This window comes from Anopheles bellator, chromosome 2, assembly GCF_943735745.2.
Source record: "Anopheles bellator chromosome 2, idAnoBellAS_SP24_06.2, whole genome shotgun sequence".
Classification (NCBI taxonomy): domain Eukaryota; kingdom Metazoa; phylum Arthropoda; class Insecta; order Diptera; family Culicidae; genus Anopheles; species Anopheles bellator.
The window spans coordinates 41,407,873-41,422,249 of record NC_071286.1 but is presented as its reverse complement, the minus strand read 5'-3'; the positions used below and the strand labels follow the sequence as shown (position 1 = coordinate 41,422,249).

At 45.6% G+C, this 14,377-nt stretch overlaps 3 protein-coding genes across 6 annotated transcripts; 1 reads left to right on the top strand and 2 right to left on the bottom strand.

Moving 5' to 3' along the window:
- Nucleotides 1-458: 458 nt before the first annotated feature.
- On the bottom strand, nt 459-10,071 carry LOC131212874 (cystinosin homolog). 2 transcript variants are annotated; one of them, XM_058206936.1, is made up of 5 exons: nt 9,918-10,071; nt 2,052-2,081; nt 1,022-1,984; nt 839-941; nt 459-776 (listed from the first exon to the last, which is right to left on the bottom strand). In XM_058206936.1, exons 1-5 carry the CDS (start codon nt 9,934-9,936, stop codon nt 689-691), a joined length of 1,203 nt encoding a protein of 400 aa, XP_058062919.1. In that variant the 5' UTR covers nt 9,937-10,071; the 3' UTR covers nt 459-688. The 2 variants fall into 2 exon arrangements, with proteins under 2 accessions (XP_058062919.1, XP_058062920.1); XM_058206937.1 differs by having other exon boundaries at nt 2,052-2,078.
- LOC131212876 (cystinosin homolog) lies at nt 2,190-7,219 on the bottom strand. 3 transcript variants are annotated; one of them, XR_009156932.1, is made up of 6 exons: nt 7,144-7,219; nt 3,592-4,347; nt 3,213-3,501; nt 3,041-3,143; nt 2,716-2,909; nt 2,190-2,625 (listed from the first exon to the last, which is right to left on the bottom strand). XR_009156932.1 is itself a non-coding variant. In XM_058206938.1 (5 exons), the coding sequence occupies exons 2-5, from the start codon at nt 4,306-4,308 to the stop codon at nt 2,541-2,543; spliced, it is 1,194 nt and encodes a 397-aa protein (XP_058062921.1). In that variant the 5' UTR covers nt 4,309-4,347; nt 5,675-5,801; the 3' UTR covers nt 2,190-2,540. The 3 variants fall into 3 exon arrangements, 1 of the variants encoding a protein (XP_058062921.1); XR_009156931.1 differs by lacking the exon at nt 7,144-7,219 and adding an exon at nt 5,675-5,801; XM_058206938.1 differs by lacking the exons at nt 2,716-2,909; nt 7,144-7,219 and adding an exon at nt 5,675-5,801.
- A 2,754-nt stretch (nt 10,072-12,825) lies between the features above and the next one.
- Nucleotides 12,826-13,453, top strand: LOC131210678 (large ribosomal subunit protein mL55). The gene is made up of 2 exons (XM_058203959.1): nt 12,826-13,047; nt 13,105-13,453. Exons 1-2 carry the CDS (start codon nt 12,859-12,861, stop codon nt 13,252-13,254), a joined length of 339 nt encoding a protein of 112 aa, XP_058059942.1. The 5' UTR covers nt 12,826-12,858; the 3' UTR covers nt 13,255-13,453.
- The last annotated feature ends 924 nt before the right edge of the window (nt 13,454-14,377 follow it).

The window sequence follows — 14,377 nt, the reverse complement described above, 5'->3', positions numbered from 1 at the left end:
GTTTTTGCGTTCCCGGGATCTTTTTGTTACCTACGAAGCGAACAACAACAACAACAACAACAATTACGGAAAAGTTCATTTGACACTGGTATAAAAAGAGACGTCCCGACTTTGTAAATTTATACCAAATATTTTCAAAGTTATTACTGAAAATATTCAGAGTTTTTACCAAGTTTACGGCCAAACTAAAGAAGGAATCTTTTGAAGTATAAATAGTATGACATCTACATCATTGCTCATCCGGAGTCATTTAAATATTCCTCCACGAATTAGAATTATTTCGTCGTCCAATGTTATTTATGAGGCAACAACGCAAAGGACCAAAGGTTGGAGTACTAAAGAAGCACTTTAAACTTATAATCAAAAACGAAAATGTAGCGTGCGCAATCGCAGCAAAATCGTTTTATTGGTTTAAACTGAAACTATTTATTGTTTTAATAGAGATAATAGTAGGATTGCAGGTTTACGTTTTTGGCTATATCCGTTGTGGACACTACCAACAAGTCCTTGCTGGCGCGCCCATCAACGAATCACTTAACCTAACATACACATCCTCAACCGATTCCAATCGGCAATATAATTTCTTCGATTACTGAAGTATTCTCAGTACGGGTTTCAATAGCAGTCCTCGACGCTATCGCCCACCATCAGTCCTCAACATGTAAAAATGGTACTCTCATTGCGGCTTTTAAGCGGATACACTCGGACGGGGTGAAGTAGTTACGCTTCCCGGGCCGGGATAATTTTCTCCTTGTAGCTCAATATAGTTGGAATTTCTAGAAACAAACAATAGTATACGTAAAAGTAACACCCAAAAGCTTCAAGCGAAAGTACTCACCTGTACAGTATATAATGCTGGACTATGAATAGCACATCGAATAGCACGGAGAAAAGGCCGAGACCAAATTTAGCCCTATCGCCAAATATTGAATCCCAATCGTCTGAGAAAATGAACATAACGGCAATGAAGCATTAACCAATGATAATTCTTGGCTTTTTACACTTAACGGCTGAGACCTACCGTAGTTGTACCCATTCAGGAGCATCTGCAGCATGCTCAACGAGCCTCCGGTAAAGTCAAACAAAACATTACCTATACTCCAACCAACGGTAGTTTTTCGACGGTAGTTGAGAACTGCTTGGGGAATGTACTTTAGCAGTGTTATTGCTAGCTTGATGTAGCTGAGATTGTAGAAAAAGTCCAACCAATGGTATGTTCCGGTTGTGACCAGCACGCCAGATATGAGCACCACCAGCCCAAACACGGTCACCAGGGCTCGCGCGATGTATGACACCTTCTGCTGGCCTCGCTCGTAGAAGAAACACTGCCCTATGATCAAGCTGGTGGCGAAAACGGCGTGAAGGGAAAACGCCACATCGTTGGCTAGCACAGGAATCAAACCACGCGGATTGCGTCGAAGGTACTCTTCCTGCACAGAGTCGCTCCAAAAGAGGGCACAGTTAAACGCAGCATACATCGAGTGCCCTACAAAGTTTAGAGCAAGATAGTCGAATGACAGTCCAACTACACTGGCCCGAGCGCGGTTCTCCCAAATCTGCGGCCAGAAGGACCACGTCCAGGCGAGGAAGTACTGCCAGCCGATGACGGAGGCCACCACGATCCATTTCCCCGATTTGGCAACCGTGACCCTAACGAATGCCTGGGTTGCATCCAGAAATTCGGTTGGTGGCGAAAAATGTGCCAGCAGATCAAATATACCAGCACGCAAGCCGACCAACGAAATTCGCTCGGTCCGATTTACGAAATGTGAAGGTGGAGTATCGAAACCGAGTGTCGGTGGTACCAACTTAACATAATCATTTCCTTCGGTAGCATTCGTTTGGGTGAAGTTGACGGTCGCAGCCTGTGATAGCAACCCCACAAGACGGACGGTAACGTTCTGTTTTGCGCCAACGATTACTGTAACGTCCTGTGGAACGATTTGCAGCCGAAGCGTAGCATTGTTTTGCCCAAACGTTGATGCTACAAACGAAAATAAAAACGAATCAATATTGTTTACTGTTCATGTTTTTAAAAACAATGTTCTTACCCACTGACGCCAGGAGGACAATATACGCTGCTGAAAGGACAAACATAAAAAGGAGTTACATTAATACAAATATTTGAAAACGAGAAAAAGTAAAACTAGAAAGATACGACAAACAAATAACACATGTAGTTTCGCATAGCAAATATAAAGTTGTATTTTCGTTGTGTAGAGAGAAAAATTATTGTTCGTAACGAACTACTCTCTCTTTTCTATCAGCTACTAACATGGCAACAGTAAGTCAACACAAATCAGCGCGTCTGGCCAACGCGCTTTTGATCTTCGAACTAGAACTCGAACATGAATTTTCATTTTCCGTTTATACTTTTCTACATTCAGTCGCTTCCACCGCCACGTGCCTGGACCTTTGGCCTGACATTAGCGGCGATGATGGCCTATTTAAAACTAAGCATTAAATCTAGCGGCTTAAGAAACTACGCACAGATCGCGTTTCGGAGGGGCTTGAGACGGTATTTCTTCGGTGCAAAAGCTCTACGGAAGACTATCGTTGCTGCCGCCGTTGGTGGTGTTGGTAGCGGAAGAGTCCTCTTGCAGGGTTTTGCCGTCAGCGCGATTTCTGAAATGCAATCAAATCGTAAGTTGGTGCTAAGTTTTTACCGTGTCGTGTACGGCCGAGCAGAGGTTTAACAGAGCGAATTGTGCACACCAGTGTGTTCATGCTGAGTAAGTGTTGTGAGGAAGTGTTGCTTGGTATTGCTTATGGGCTAGGGTTACGGTTGTTGGTGGTTTTGGTTTTGTTACTGTTGTTATTCGGTGTCAGTGCTGGTGGCAATGGCATGCGGTTCTTTGAGCAATGTTTCTAGGTTAGATTCGATCGGATCGATCCGTTTTTTCGGTATTCTGTAAAAGGAGTGTATCGTGTATTATGGTCGCGATAAAAAAGAAAAGTATTATTATTGTGGTGAAACTGTGTAAATTGGTTTTTTACGGTAAGGTGTATGTTCTTCTTCCCCCGTGGGGCAACTGCATACCTGTACAGGACGTAATGTTGTACAATGAAGAGAATATCGAACAGCACCGAAAATAGACCGAGCCCAAACTTGGTTGGGTCTCCAAAGATGGACCCCCAGTCATCTGAAAACATACAAAATTCGAACCGTAAGTGTTTCGTTCGACGCGGTTCAAGGCAGCCCGACGCCTTACCGTAGTTGTATCCATTCAGGAGCATCTGGAGCATGCTCAGTGTGCCTCCCGTAAAATCTAGGAGCACATTTTCGATGCTCCACCCAACGGTACTCTTGCGTTGGAAGTTTAAAACCGCCTGCGGTATGTATTTGATGAGCGTGACCGAGAGCTTGATGTAGCTGAGAACGTATAGGAAATCCAACCAGTGGAATGTGTCCGTGCCAACAAGTATGCCCGCAACGATAACCACGATCACGAAAATTCCTAGGATTCCCCATGCATAAAGGGAAATTTTTTGATCTCCGCGCTACAAAGAATCGTTAGAACGGGTGGTGTTAATATTGAACAAGCAGCACCTCCGTTTTTCACTATCTGGACACGTGTGTTGAAATCTTACCTCATAGATGAAGCATTGCCCGAGTGTCAGCATCGTGGCGATCGTAGCGTGTATTGAGAAGGCCACATCATTCGGTAGCACCGGGTTCAACCCGCGAGGGTTCCGATCGAAGTATTCGTTCTCGATGTACGCACTCCAGAACAGGGCCAAATTGAATGCCGCGTACACCGAGTGACCGACCACGTTCAGGGCAAGAAAGTCGAACGATAAACCGATGACACTTTTGCGTCGATAGTTGATGATCATCTGCGGCCAGAAGGAGACGGTCCAGGCGGCAAAGTAGATCCATCCGATCACGTCCGAGATCACGATGATGGCCTTTGAGTTGGCTACCGTCACCCGTATAAAGGCGATCGCATCGTCAATCAAACCCTTCGGCAGTACCTCCGCAACCAAATCGAACTGTCCGGGTGATATGCCGTACAGTGAGATCTCGTAGTCCTTATCGATGTACCCACCGACCGGGGCGTCGATGGCGAAGCTTGGCGGTGAAACTTCCACTAGGTCGGCATGTTCGGTGGAAAAGTTAAGCGTCGCCGGTTGCACCAAGGCTCCACGCACTTTGGCCACAAATTCGTTCCTCTCACCAACTACCACCGTTATATCTTGTGGATCCAGCACGATCGTGGCACCGATCGTGGTCTGGGCTTTGGTGGTTCCGGAACAGAGCACCAGGGACAGCCACAGCGCCACTCCAGTAATCCAAACCGTCGTCATCTTCGCGTACTGGCTGCGAGCTTTCTGTACATGCACGACCTAGGGCAGGAAGGTATAAGTAGCTGATGAATGCGGTTCCTAACCCGAGCTAGTTGCAGTATGGTTTCCTATCATTTTGATTCCTAAATCCTTCCCTGCTGCCACCACCCCTCGGAGCAATTACTACGCATCAACCGCAGCGACACGTGCAGCCAAACTACCGCCACTAGCGGGCGAACTTTGCGAACTTCTTCGCATCGGAATATTCATAACGCTCGTCACTTTCAAAAATGTCGCACGTCAATGCCGCGTTGTGTGCGTCGTGGCTCCGGTAGAAAGTGGCTTCGGATTCGGTTACTGGCAAAGCTTGTTGACAGCAGCCACCGTTAACCCTGGCGATGGGGATTTTTCAAAATTGCGTGATTCCCACCGTCGATATCTTGTGGTGGGCCTTCGTGTGCGGCTGATCTTGGTTTCCAACCACAGACACTTGAGACCCCAGGGGGAGGCCTCTTTAGTTTAGTGACTGCATTTGCATTTACAACCCGTATGCTATCATCACAGTGTATTTGGCAAAATACCCCAACACACGTCGAGTGAGTCAGGTAAAGGTCACCATCGTTGCAAAGTTTCTAGACTTGCGAGTGGAAACACGCAACATCTGTTGTTAACGGCTCGTGGTAGACGCTGTTTGAATAACGCTTTCAGAAGTACAACGCTCTTTTCGGAGCAAGTTCTCGCGATTGTGAATGTTGAAACCTAACAAGTTCAACCGGCTAACTCATTTGGCCAGATCGCTAGTTACGTTGGGAGGGCTCCAGACTGCACTCTGCACCACTCGATAGACCACACGGTGACCATCGTTTCAACGGAAAGCTGCAGAGTCCGCGCTGCATTCAAAAACCGGAACCGCGACGGAACGTTTGTTGTCTATCGTCAACAAACTGCCGCTCAAGCGTTTGCGTCAAGTGCAGGTACTTCAGCTTAAGTAGATAATACAACGGGACTGGGAGAAACCTTTTGAAAGAACTGTGAAAAAAAACTAGGACGAAAATCCAGCAGAGATTGACCGGGACCGGGATAAGTGGTCTTGAAGAAGCCGCGCAACAATAAAGCATTAATATTTGAGTATCGTCGCTAATTTGCAAACCGTTCGCGGGATCGATCAAAGTAGGTTTCTGTGCCATCGCAGTGGCGAAAGGGAAACATATGCTTCATCCACCAATAACCGCGCACATATCAGAACGCATAAAAAAGGGACACCAACACTTGTTACACGGCACTCGGTAAACAACGGCTTGTGGCGCTACAAACAATAATTGGACGATGACGGGGAAAAAACCGTGAAAAAGACACCTAAAGACGAAGAATTTGTACGTTCACGCACCTATCTAACATGCAAAACAGATGCAAACTGATACTGGCGCCAGTGAATTTGCAAAGGCAAACTGATTTCGAAGAATAGTGTCCGCACCGGTGGTCGGTAATCTCCAGGCTAGGTGGGCGACGCGCGGTGAACCGTTGTTGCCGTGTCCGCGGGTCGTTACAAACTGAGCTCGGGTACCGGCCGGACCGCAACAACAACCTCTCCAGGTCACCGCGAACCATTATCGCGCCGTGCCGATAGCCATCGGGTGGCTGCAACGATTGCAAAGCGGCATTATATGCTGCGGGGACTGGGTATTTCTGGTCGGATGGCCGGAATTTCCGGCCATCGCACACCGGGACGCACGCGGGACCGCACAGGCTTGTTACCCGTAACTGGAACAAGATCGAGTGAGACACGTACACGTGCTCTGCCGCAGACGTGCCGGCCGCGCCCGGTGGGATGTTGTACCATCGTCCGCGAAGAAGTAATCCCGCTGAAAGTGGAACACATCGCTCAATCAATGAACCCAACTTATGCCGGAGTGTCGTAATATTTCAAGAATTTTAATTACCCCACCAGGCGGCATTCACCCTACAAGCCCCGTGATACACACGTGATGAGGCCAATGATGAAGGACCGCGGAGCGGGCACTGTGCTAGTTATCTTTATCAATGACAATAGTGGGCTAATGTCGTTAACAATCGGTCGGTTTATCTTGACGTGTAAACAATTCACAGACATCACCGATCTTCAGTTCGCAGGAACGCGCACTTGATTATCGCCCATTCGCCCCTGTGAGTTGGCACAAAGCTAACGGCGTGTGTGGGGCACCGTAGGCCAAAAATCGAAATCTTGAAGCCGTCCGAAATAAGAAAGAACCAAGTGTCGAGGAATCAATCGCCGAACGGATTCGCAAACGCTCGCGTCCACGTTTTATGTTTTTTTTTACTCTTTGCCGCGAACCTGCCACAGATTGCGTAACTTCGAAAGGTGAAAAGACACGCGACTGATCAATTCATCCACCGGCACGCAAAATACTACACGACCCTGGCGGCGGTGGTTTTCGGAACAACCGTACGTCGGGCTGCTCCGGTGAATGTATCCACCACTCGCCTCGCCCGTCGTGCTAGTTAAGGCTGCGGCGAGGTACCTGACATTGAATTGCGATACCTTGAGAGAAACCGGTAGCGGAGTCTAGGGGAGAAGGAATTGGCGCGCACAGATCAGCTTGAAATAGCTTGTCCGAAGAGCAACCCGTGGACCTCCCGAATTCCAGGAGAAACAGTTTCCGATCTAACCCGAAGGGACCTTCATCGATCGATCCGTCCCTGAACTTAACCTAGAACAAGATTTATCCTTTCGTTTTTCCGGTTTGCCTCTCGCGGCCGCTTCCTACGTCTCCGTTCCGATGAGGTGACCTCCGGCAACAGCCCGACTTAGCCGGTCATCACGTCGATCAAGTGATCTGTAACAGGAGTCACACTTACACTAGCGCAGTCACGGACACACGGCGACTAGCAACAGAACCGATTAGAGGCACCCAGCGGACGCCCGGCACAACACTGACTGTGAAATCGGATTGCCAAGTGTGCGCTTTATATAGTGGCCGGTCGCCAAGCGCACACTGGGCACCCTTGACGCACACTTGCCAGCGGACGCATCGACAGAGGCGGGACTCGTGTCGTCGTGTGCGTGTGCCCGTTGATTGGTGAACCGTGGTGGTCCACACGAATCTGCCTCGTCAGCGTCCGTTGCTGTGCGCCGACAGACGCACACAAGATGGCCAATTATGAGTCCATCATGAGTCGCAGCACCGGGGAACTGGGGATGGAGGGCACTCTGGCCGCCCAACTGGGTGTAGCGACCGATGAATTCGAAAATCCTGTTTGCTGACCGAATGTTGGGAATCCCGTGAACTCGATATTCGACATTTTGGTTCCGCCGGATGAAACGTATCGAGTTCCTGCAGGAAATAGCGCTCGAATGGTAATAGGATTACCCGAGGGTCCCATTGCAGCCGCTTTCCTTCCAATTTCTGGTGACCGCCAACGGACCGACTTGAGACGCTTCCTTTTAATAACGAAGTTAACTGGTGAGGCTCCACGGCGTACAGGATGACCATCACCGAGGGCGCTCCAGGCCCATAAACAATTCAGGCACAGGCCAGTTATCGGTTATTATCGGTGCCTTCAGCACCGATAGACGCCACCGTCGTTTATTGTTAATTGTTGTGTGACAGCATTTTAAATGTTCATTGCCGATCGAACCAATCGAACCCGGCGATTATGCTTCCATGTGTGCCCATTGAGCTAGAAACGAAGGGCGATCCAATTGGTGAGCCTTTGGTAGCAGTTATCTCGTGAGATATGGCAAGATTAATGTTTGATGTCTTTATCGCGCTGAACTAGGCTAGTTGTCTATTACACGCAGAAGGGACCACAACACATTGATGCACATTTCCAGTGAAACGACGTTCTGGCAGGAAATACACTATTCTCCGTAAGGACGAAATACCCAACCGCCTTCAAAGCAACACTCGCGTGTGGGTTTTCATGGGTCACGTGTTTTAAAAAACAGGGCCAGATGGTGCCGAGTACAAAAACCCACGATGATTCAAAACGAAAACAAGAGCTTTTGCCCGTATTTTCCTCTCGAAATTCAACAATCGGCCTGTTTAAATATTCTCGCCACATTGCGTCACAAACCATCCGTAGCGTTCCTTCGCTCGGATGCGCATCGAATGCATGTCACATCAGCAGCAAAGATCCTATCACCGCTAATTGAATCCATTCCAGGACCAAACCAGTGCCGGTATCGCGATCAAAAACACACAGTCCACCGGGAAACGTCGGCGTGAAACGGGGGAATAGAGAGCGAGAGACAAAAGATAATGTGGCCCCATTTTGAGTATGAAAAGCACCGAAATCATGCTAACGAAATGTTTATCAATGTTTAACACTACGTGCCGCGAGCGTCGCCAACGGTCTAATGGTTCGCATTTTAAGCATTGGCACATTTAATCAGCAACAATCCGCGATACAGACTGCCGTGGGCAATAAAATAAACTCTCGATCACCACCTGTAACAACAGTGGCAGTCGCTTATCGCACCGGGAACACCATCTTTACGTAACATTTAATACAACTTGTTCCACTGTCCGACCACCGGACGCGAAGTGCGAGGCCCAGTGCCGCTCTGAGTCGCTCGTAGTAAAATCTTGCGTGATCTGGGCCAAACCCTTTGGTAGACTGCAGCGAAGGAGTGTGTTCTAGACGACACCCGCACACCGAACGACTAATTTTGATACTACGGCCTGTAGTGTTTCGATGCACACGGCAAAGGTGTCGGATTTGTGCTTCGCAGCGCGTTCCGACACGCGTGAATCGCGACAGTCAGCAAACGTTGCGATAAGCGGTGCCAGATCCCCGATTCCTGCTGATGGGGAATCGAACCGCTTCATTCGCTTATCGTGCCAATGGGGCAGCCAGAGACCACGGAGTCGATACGGGTGTGGGATGTAGGCAGCCGGAACGGGAAAGTCTAAAGATATTACCGAGAAAAAGTATTATCATGCAGTAACGTCCTTTCCATGGATGACGATAAAACAAACCACCCCCTCCGGGGGGGTTTATGTTTTTTTCTTCGGTTTTTTATTTTATCTATCCGTTTGGCAATCCGAAGCGTGACCGTAGAGCTGGTGGTGTGCGTGGGCAGTATGCGAACATTGTGACACGGAGGGAACCCCACACAACAGATGTGCCCATTGATGTTGTACTTACCATTCGGTGCTGCCGTTCAGTCGGGTCTCTCTTAAGCAACCTTGACAGGACTGGCACCATGTCGCCGATGTCAATTTACTCCGATTGCCACCATTACCACAAGACGATACGCAACGTTAGGGCGGCTGATGAAGCCGCCCGATTCTTCTTCCGCACGCGCACGGCTATAAATAAATCACGCGATCGCGGATATCGTTGCGCCCGCAGGAGGGTTACGTGTTGCTTCATTCCCGCGAACCACTTCACGACACATCGACAGAAACTCCTCACGGAGCATGATTTGACAGAATGTTGCTTCAAGTAGATCTGCACCATAATTAAGGGTGAGTCACACAGCAGCCGCTAGTCGGATGATGAAACGCGGCCTCGACGGTGACCATGCAGATTAGCACCATCTGTATCACATGTTGCAATGCGATCCGAACGTAATCAAAGCTAATACAAACCAGAGGTAGCTGGTTTGCTTCTGCTTCTCAGCTTACCATTTGCGAGTATCGCCATAGCGCGCTACCAAGAACAGGAACTTTTACCCCGAATCAAACCAATTTGCCTCAGTTTATTTTCTCATTGTGTACGAGGATTAACGATGCCGATAAATCACGTATTTCGTACGACGAAACTGCGTTGCTTAGATGGTTGTTTCATTGTAAACAACAACAAACTCTTTGTTCGGATTTTCGCTTCGCTTTGACGTTTGTCAGCTGATGCGTAACTGCTCGACTGATGGACATCGATTTTGTATAACAGTTTTCGTTCGAAGAAGAGCGAAATCGCGAAGATTGAAACGGTTAACAGATTTATCTAATTTTGCTGTCTGCCGTTTATTCATCATTATCGAACTGAAGGAAAACGGTGAGATAAGTGGCGATCAGTCCGCCAATCTGTGAAAATAAGGATTAAACAAATTACGAATGGCCATCAGATAATAGTCGACACTCACCCCAAACAGAATGGTGAAGTTTAAATTAAGCGCATGCAATATACGGAACTTTGGTTTCCGATCGACCACAAACAGCTCAAAGCTGATTATCATATGTCTTATTTCTCGATTTTGCTCGTGCAATTTACCAACGGCACACAGTTGATTTTCGAACAAAAACAACGCTTCTTCCGTCGCCGAGCATTCACGGAGCAACAGAATCTGGTTTAGTAACGGTGGAAATACCCAGGAAAATGTCATGGCGATAGCATTGAAAATAGTCAAATTGGACGGCATGCGATACATTCTAACTGTGAAAAATGAACGATCCGTTATGATAAGTGAGTGTTCAAAGCACACCAATAGCAAGGGCCACCCGTAAACGGTACAAAAACAGTCGATAATTTGACAAACGTGACGGTATAACTGAATAATGGATCGCATTCGGTTTTCGCTTATCGTTTCTTCACCAAGGATAGCTCGGAGTTCAATAATCATGCTACGTAAAAGCATTGCGAACAAGCCAAACGTAGCTACAATCGTGGTCTCTGACAAATAAGCATACACTCTCATTGCATAAAACATAAAGTGATTGCTATAGTTCATCAATTTGATTGGTGAGCTCACAACCATACCAGTCAGGAGAACACAGTAATTAGCCGATAAAAACATGACCCACAGCCAAAATCTTCTAAACATATGATGGAATGCCACAGAGCGATTGTACAGCAGTGGAAATTCCACAATTTTGGTGATGAGCACCTCCCAGCAACGAAGAAGCGACAGTTGCGAAGGTTTCCAAGTTGAAGTTGAACTGATCAAGTTACACATGTGAAATGTTATCGCAGTTACTGTTTCAATGATGACGAAAAGATGAAAAAGTCCAAGGATATGAGCTAGAAATAAAATAGAACTACATTAATAAAATCTTCAACTGATTCATAGTTGGTTCATTAATTACATGGGCCTGCGCTCAAGAATGGTGGCTCGCTTCTAAAATGAATAAGCAGCGTGATCACGAGATACCATATTGCCAAAATTGGAAAAATAACCTTCTGCGGAACACTTCGAACGGCAAATTTGCCGCTAGAATCCATGAAAATCGAGGACACTCCAAACACATGCTGAATCCATAATATCCGACGGAAACGTGAAAAGAAAACCTTTTTCTCTCCCCTGACGTCAGCTTTTAACATAACTGGCCCGCTTTTCGATGTCGTGTAGGTCAATAACACTACTTACACTACGAGCTACTAATCGTTCCACAATCAATTGGCGGCAGCTTTTATAGCAATTGAGCATAGAACGATATTAATTGATATTGATTATTCATACGGTAGCGCCGGCCGATTATGTCTTGCAACATGATAAATGGTCCAAGGTTAACCATCTGTTTCATCTCGAGGAACTGTTATTGTGCTTTGAACAGGAATCCCGCAAAATGCGAAAAATTGGCTCAAAGAATAATGATAAAATGAAACAGTACAAAACTGTATTTCAGTGGCTTTAGACTTACTCATTTTCTAACAAAAAAGAAAGTAATGGGTTTCCGACACTGGAAAATACAAGGCTATCGTTAATTTTTATGCTCAAATAACTTAAACATTTGTTTGTCTGTAAATTATTTTCACAAAACCCAAAATAAATGCAAAACATATTAATGGACAACATTTTAGAACAAAATTTCAAATATGCCTATCAAATCGAAAAAAACTCTAACTGGGGTGCCACACGGAGCGTAAACACTCGATCTGACATTTCAGATAAATGCCAAATTGTTTGCGCTTATGTCAAAACGTTTATCAAGGGGCTACACGAAGCGTGAAAACTAGCGTAAAATTAATGTGTAATGTCAAAACGTTTACGCTTCGTGTGGCAGCAAAAATATTAAAACGAAATGTCAAACGTGTTTACGTTCGTGTTTTTGGTCCAAGAAAATAGAAATAGAAGAGAAATTAATTGTTTTCTGAATATTTTTTTCTGTTTTTTTCCGATTTTGTTGCTATACCAGCAAATAACAACTTGAATTATCCTCTGTTTGTAAGCAAAGCGTATGAAAAAAATAATTACGCTCGGGTTTACGCCTCGCGCGAGCCGTAAACGTTTTGACAGCGCCGCAGCAGTTTGGCATTAATCGTTAATGTCAAAATCTTAACGTTACGCTTAATGTAGCCACCCAGTAAAACACCTGAAAAAATATTCAGAAATCAACTAACCTCTTTGATTTCTTTTTTTTCGGATCAACAACACGAATGTAAACACGATTGACATTTCGGTTTTATGTTTTAAATCTGCCACACGAAGCGTAAACGATTTGACGTTTTTACGCTCCGATTTACGGTTCGTGTTGCACCTTAGTAGCTCGAAAGTTCTGTGGTGCTCGATTTCGGAGGGCAAAAATTGCTACAGGGGTCCGAGATGGATGACATTTCGACCAAAACATTGGAAACATTTTCTGTGTTATTCAACGAGAACGTGCCGAAAGTCTGCCGAAGACTGTCGCAATGCATTTATCTAGGATTGTGCCGGCATGTGCACCGTATTTGAATTCGGTAAGGTGCATTTCCTGCAACAGTGCTGCGGTGGTAAAAGTGCATCGAAGTATTTACTCTCGCCGCTACCCAACCATGGTGGTTCTTCCTGACGGGGCCACCATCAACATCAGCTATCATGAACCGCGAAGGATAATCAAGGTAATGTTTTGTTCATCTTCCACTGAGAAGTGCGTTAACTTTTGCTATTGTTTTCAGTTGCCCTTGGATCTAAGCTTACTATCCGAAGCTGAACGGAAAGCTCGTATTGAGAAGCGCAAACCGAAGCAAAAGATTCGTATCGAGGACGATGTAGAAGAGGATACGTTCAATGCCAACAAGTATCTGAAGTACATTAAAAAGAAGTAAACGTGTCGGAAACACACATTAGTTGTAAATAAAACAATGCTGATTAGTTGTATACCCATGTAATTAAAACTTCGTTTAGTTTTTCATTTAAAACTTGTACGAGACCGGTCTTCCCAATGTGAAAGAGAGGCAACAACGCAGGAACGCAGACAGGTTCGAAAAGAAAGTGCGGTCAGCAAATACCGGGACTGATTTTCCAAAAAGGGGTTTGGACAAAAAAGAATACTAAATAAAATAATTTTATTTTGAAGATGAGGAATTTGTTTTGAATCAGAGTCGATATTTTGCACATTATATGAATACATTGATTTACATTATATTTCAACATTCCATTATACATTATATTTACATTACAACATGTTTACATAATATTTTATATGTTATTATTACTTCATTTAATATTCTTCAGCACTAAACACCTCACCTTGATTCTCAGTATTCGTCCACTAACTAATCTGTCCTGTCCTCTAATCTTTCTAATGAAAACCTAACAAAATTTAAACCCACGGCCAACACGACGACAACATTGTTCGGTTTAAGGTTCTTCTGCCAAGGATTCGGGAAGCGGCACAAATGCTGTTCCAGTGCGGTACTAGGCACAGTTTACAAATCATATCTTTTAATTCATACCTTTCTATGGCCTGCAGATTTGTTTTGCCAAATGTATCCTACGCATTCAACCCAATAAGCACTTGGATAGGGCAGATTTGAAGCGCCCTTTGTTGATCAAGGGGATATGCAAAACCCGCAAAGGGGTCTTTCGTAGCTCATAAACATATGATAAAACAAATAGATCATTGGGGTCACGACATGCATAGACGGGTAATGGGTATCTCAAACCGAAACCCATTCAAGGAAACTAAATTAAGGCAGGCATTATCGCTGGTTCGGAGTTCGTTGGTATGCGTAAGCCCATGGAAGGCAAAACATTCGGATTAAACATAGATAACTTATCTATGTAAGGAAAATATAACTAAAAGCCTCACTTTTTAAAATAGTGTTATGACCGTTGATCACCCCTTTCCCATAGTGCGTACTTGCGGCCAGAGCCCGGGAACGCTGAGAAACACTGTCAATACGGACTGTCAGCAACGGACTCAGAAAAGTTAGAGTCAGAGTCAAA

Coding starts and splice junctions, on each gene's coding strand:
- LOC131210678 (XM_058203959.1), top strand. CDS start 12,859: ATGCATTTATCTAGGATTGTGCCGGCATGTGCACCGTATTTGAATTCG. Junction 13,048..13,104: donor AACCGCGAAGGATAATCAAG/GTAATGTTTTGT, acceptor TATTGTTTTCAG/TTGCCCTTGGATCTAAGCTT.
- LOC131212876 (XM_058206938.1), bottom strand. CDS start 4,308: ATGACGACGGTTTGGATTACTGGAGTGGCGCTGTGGCTGTCCCTGGTG. Junction 3,502..3,591: donor GGCAATGCTTCATCTATGAG/GTAAGATTTCAA, acceptor GATTCTTTGTAG/CGCGGAGATCAAAAAATTTC. Junction 2,626..3,040: donor CAACATTACGTCCTGTACAG/GTATGCAGTTGC, acceptor ATTGCATTTCAG/AAATCGCGCTGACGGCAAAA.
- LOC131212874 (XM_058206936.1), bottom strand. Junction 1,985..2,051: donor TGTCCTCCTGGCGTCAGTGG/GTAAGAACATTG, acceptor TTTCGTTTGTAG/CATCAACGTTTGGGCAAAAC. Junction 777..838: donor CAGCATTATATACTGTACAG/GTGAGTACTTTC, acceptor GTTTGTTTCTAG/AAATTCCAACTATATTGAGC.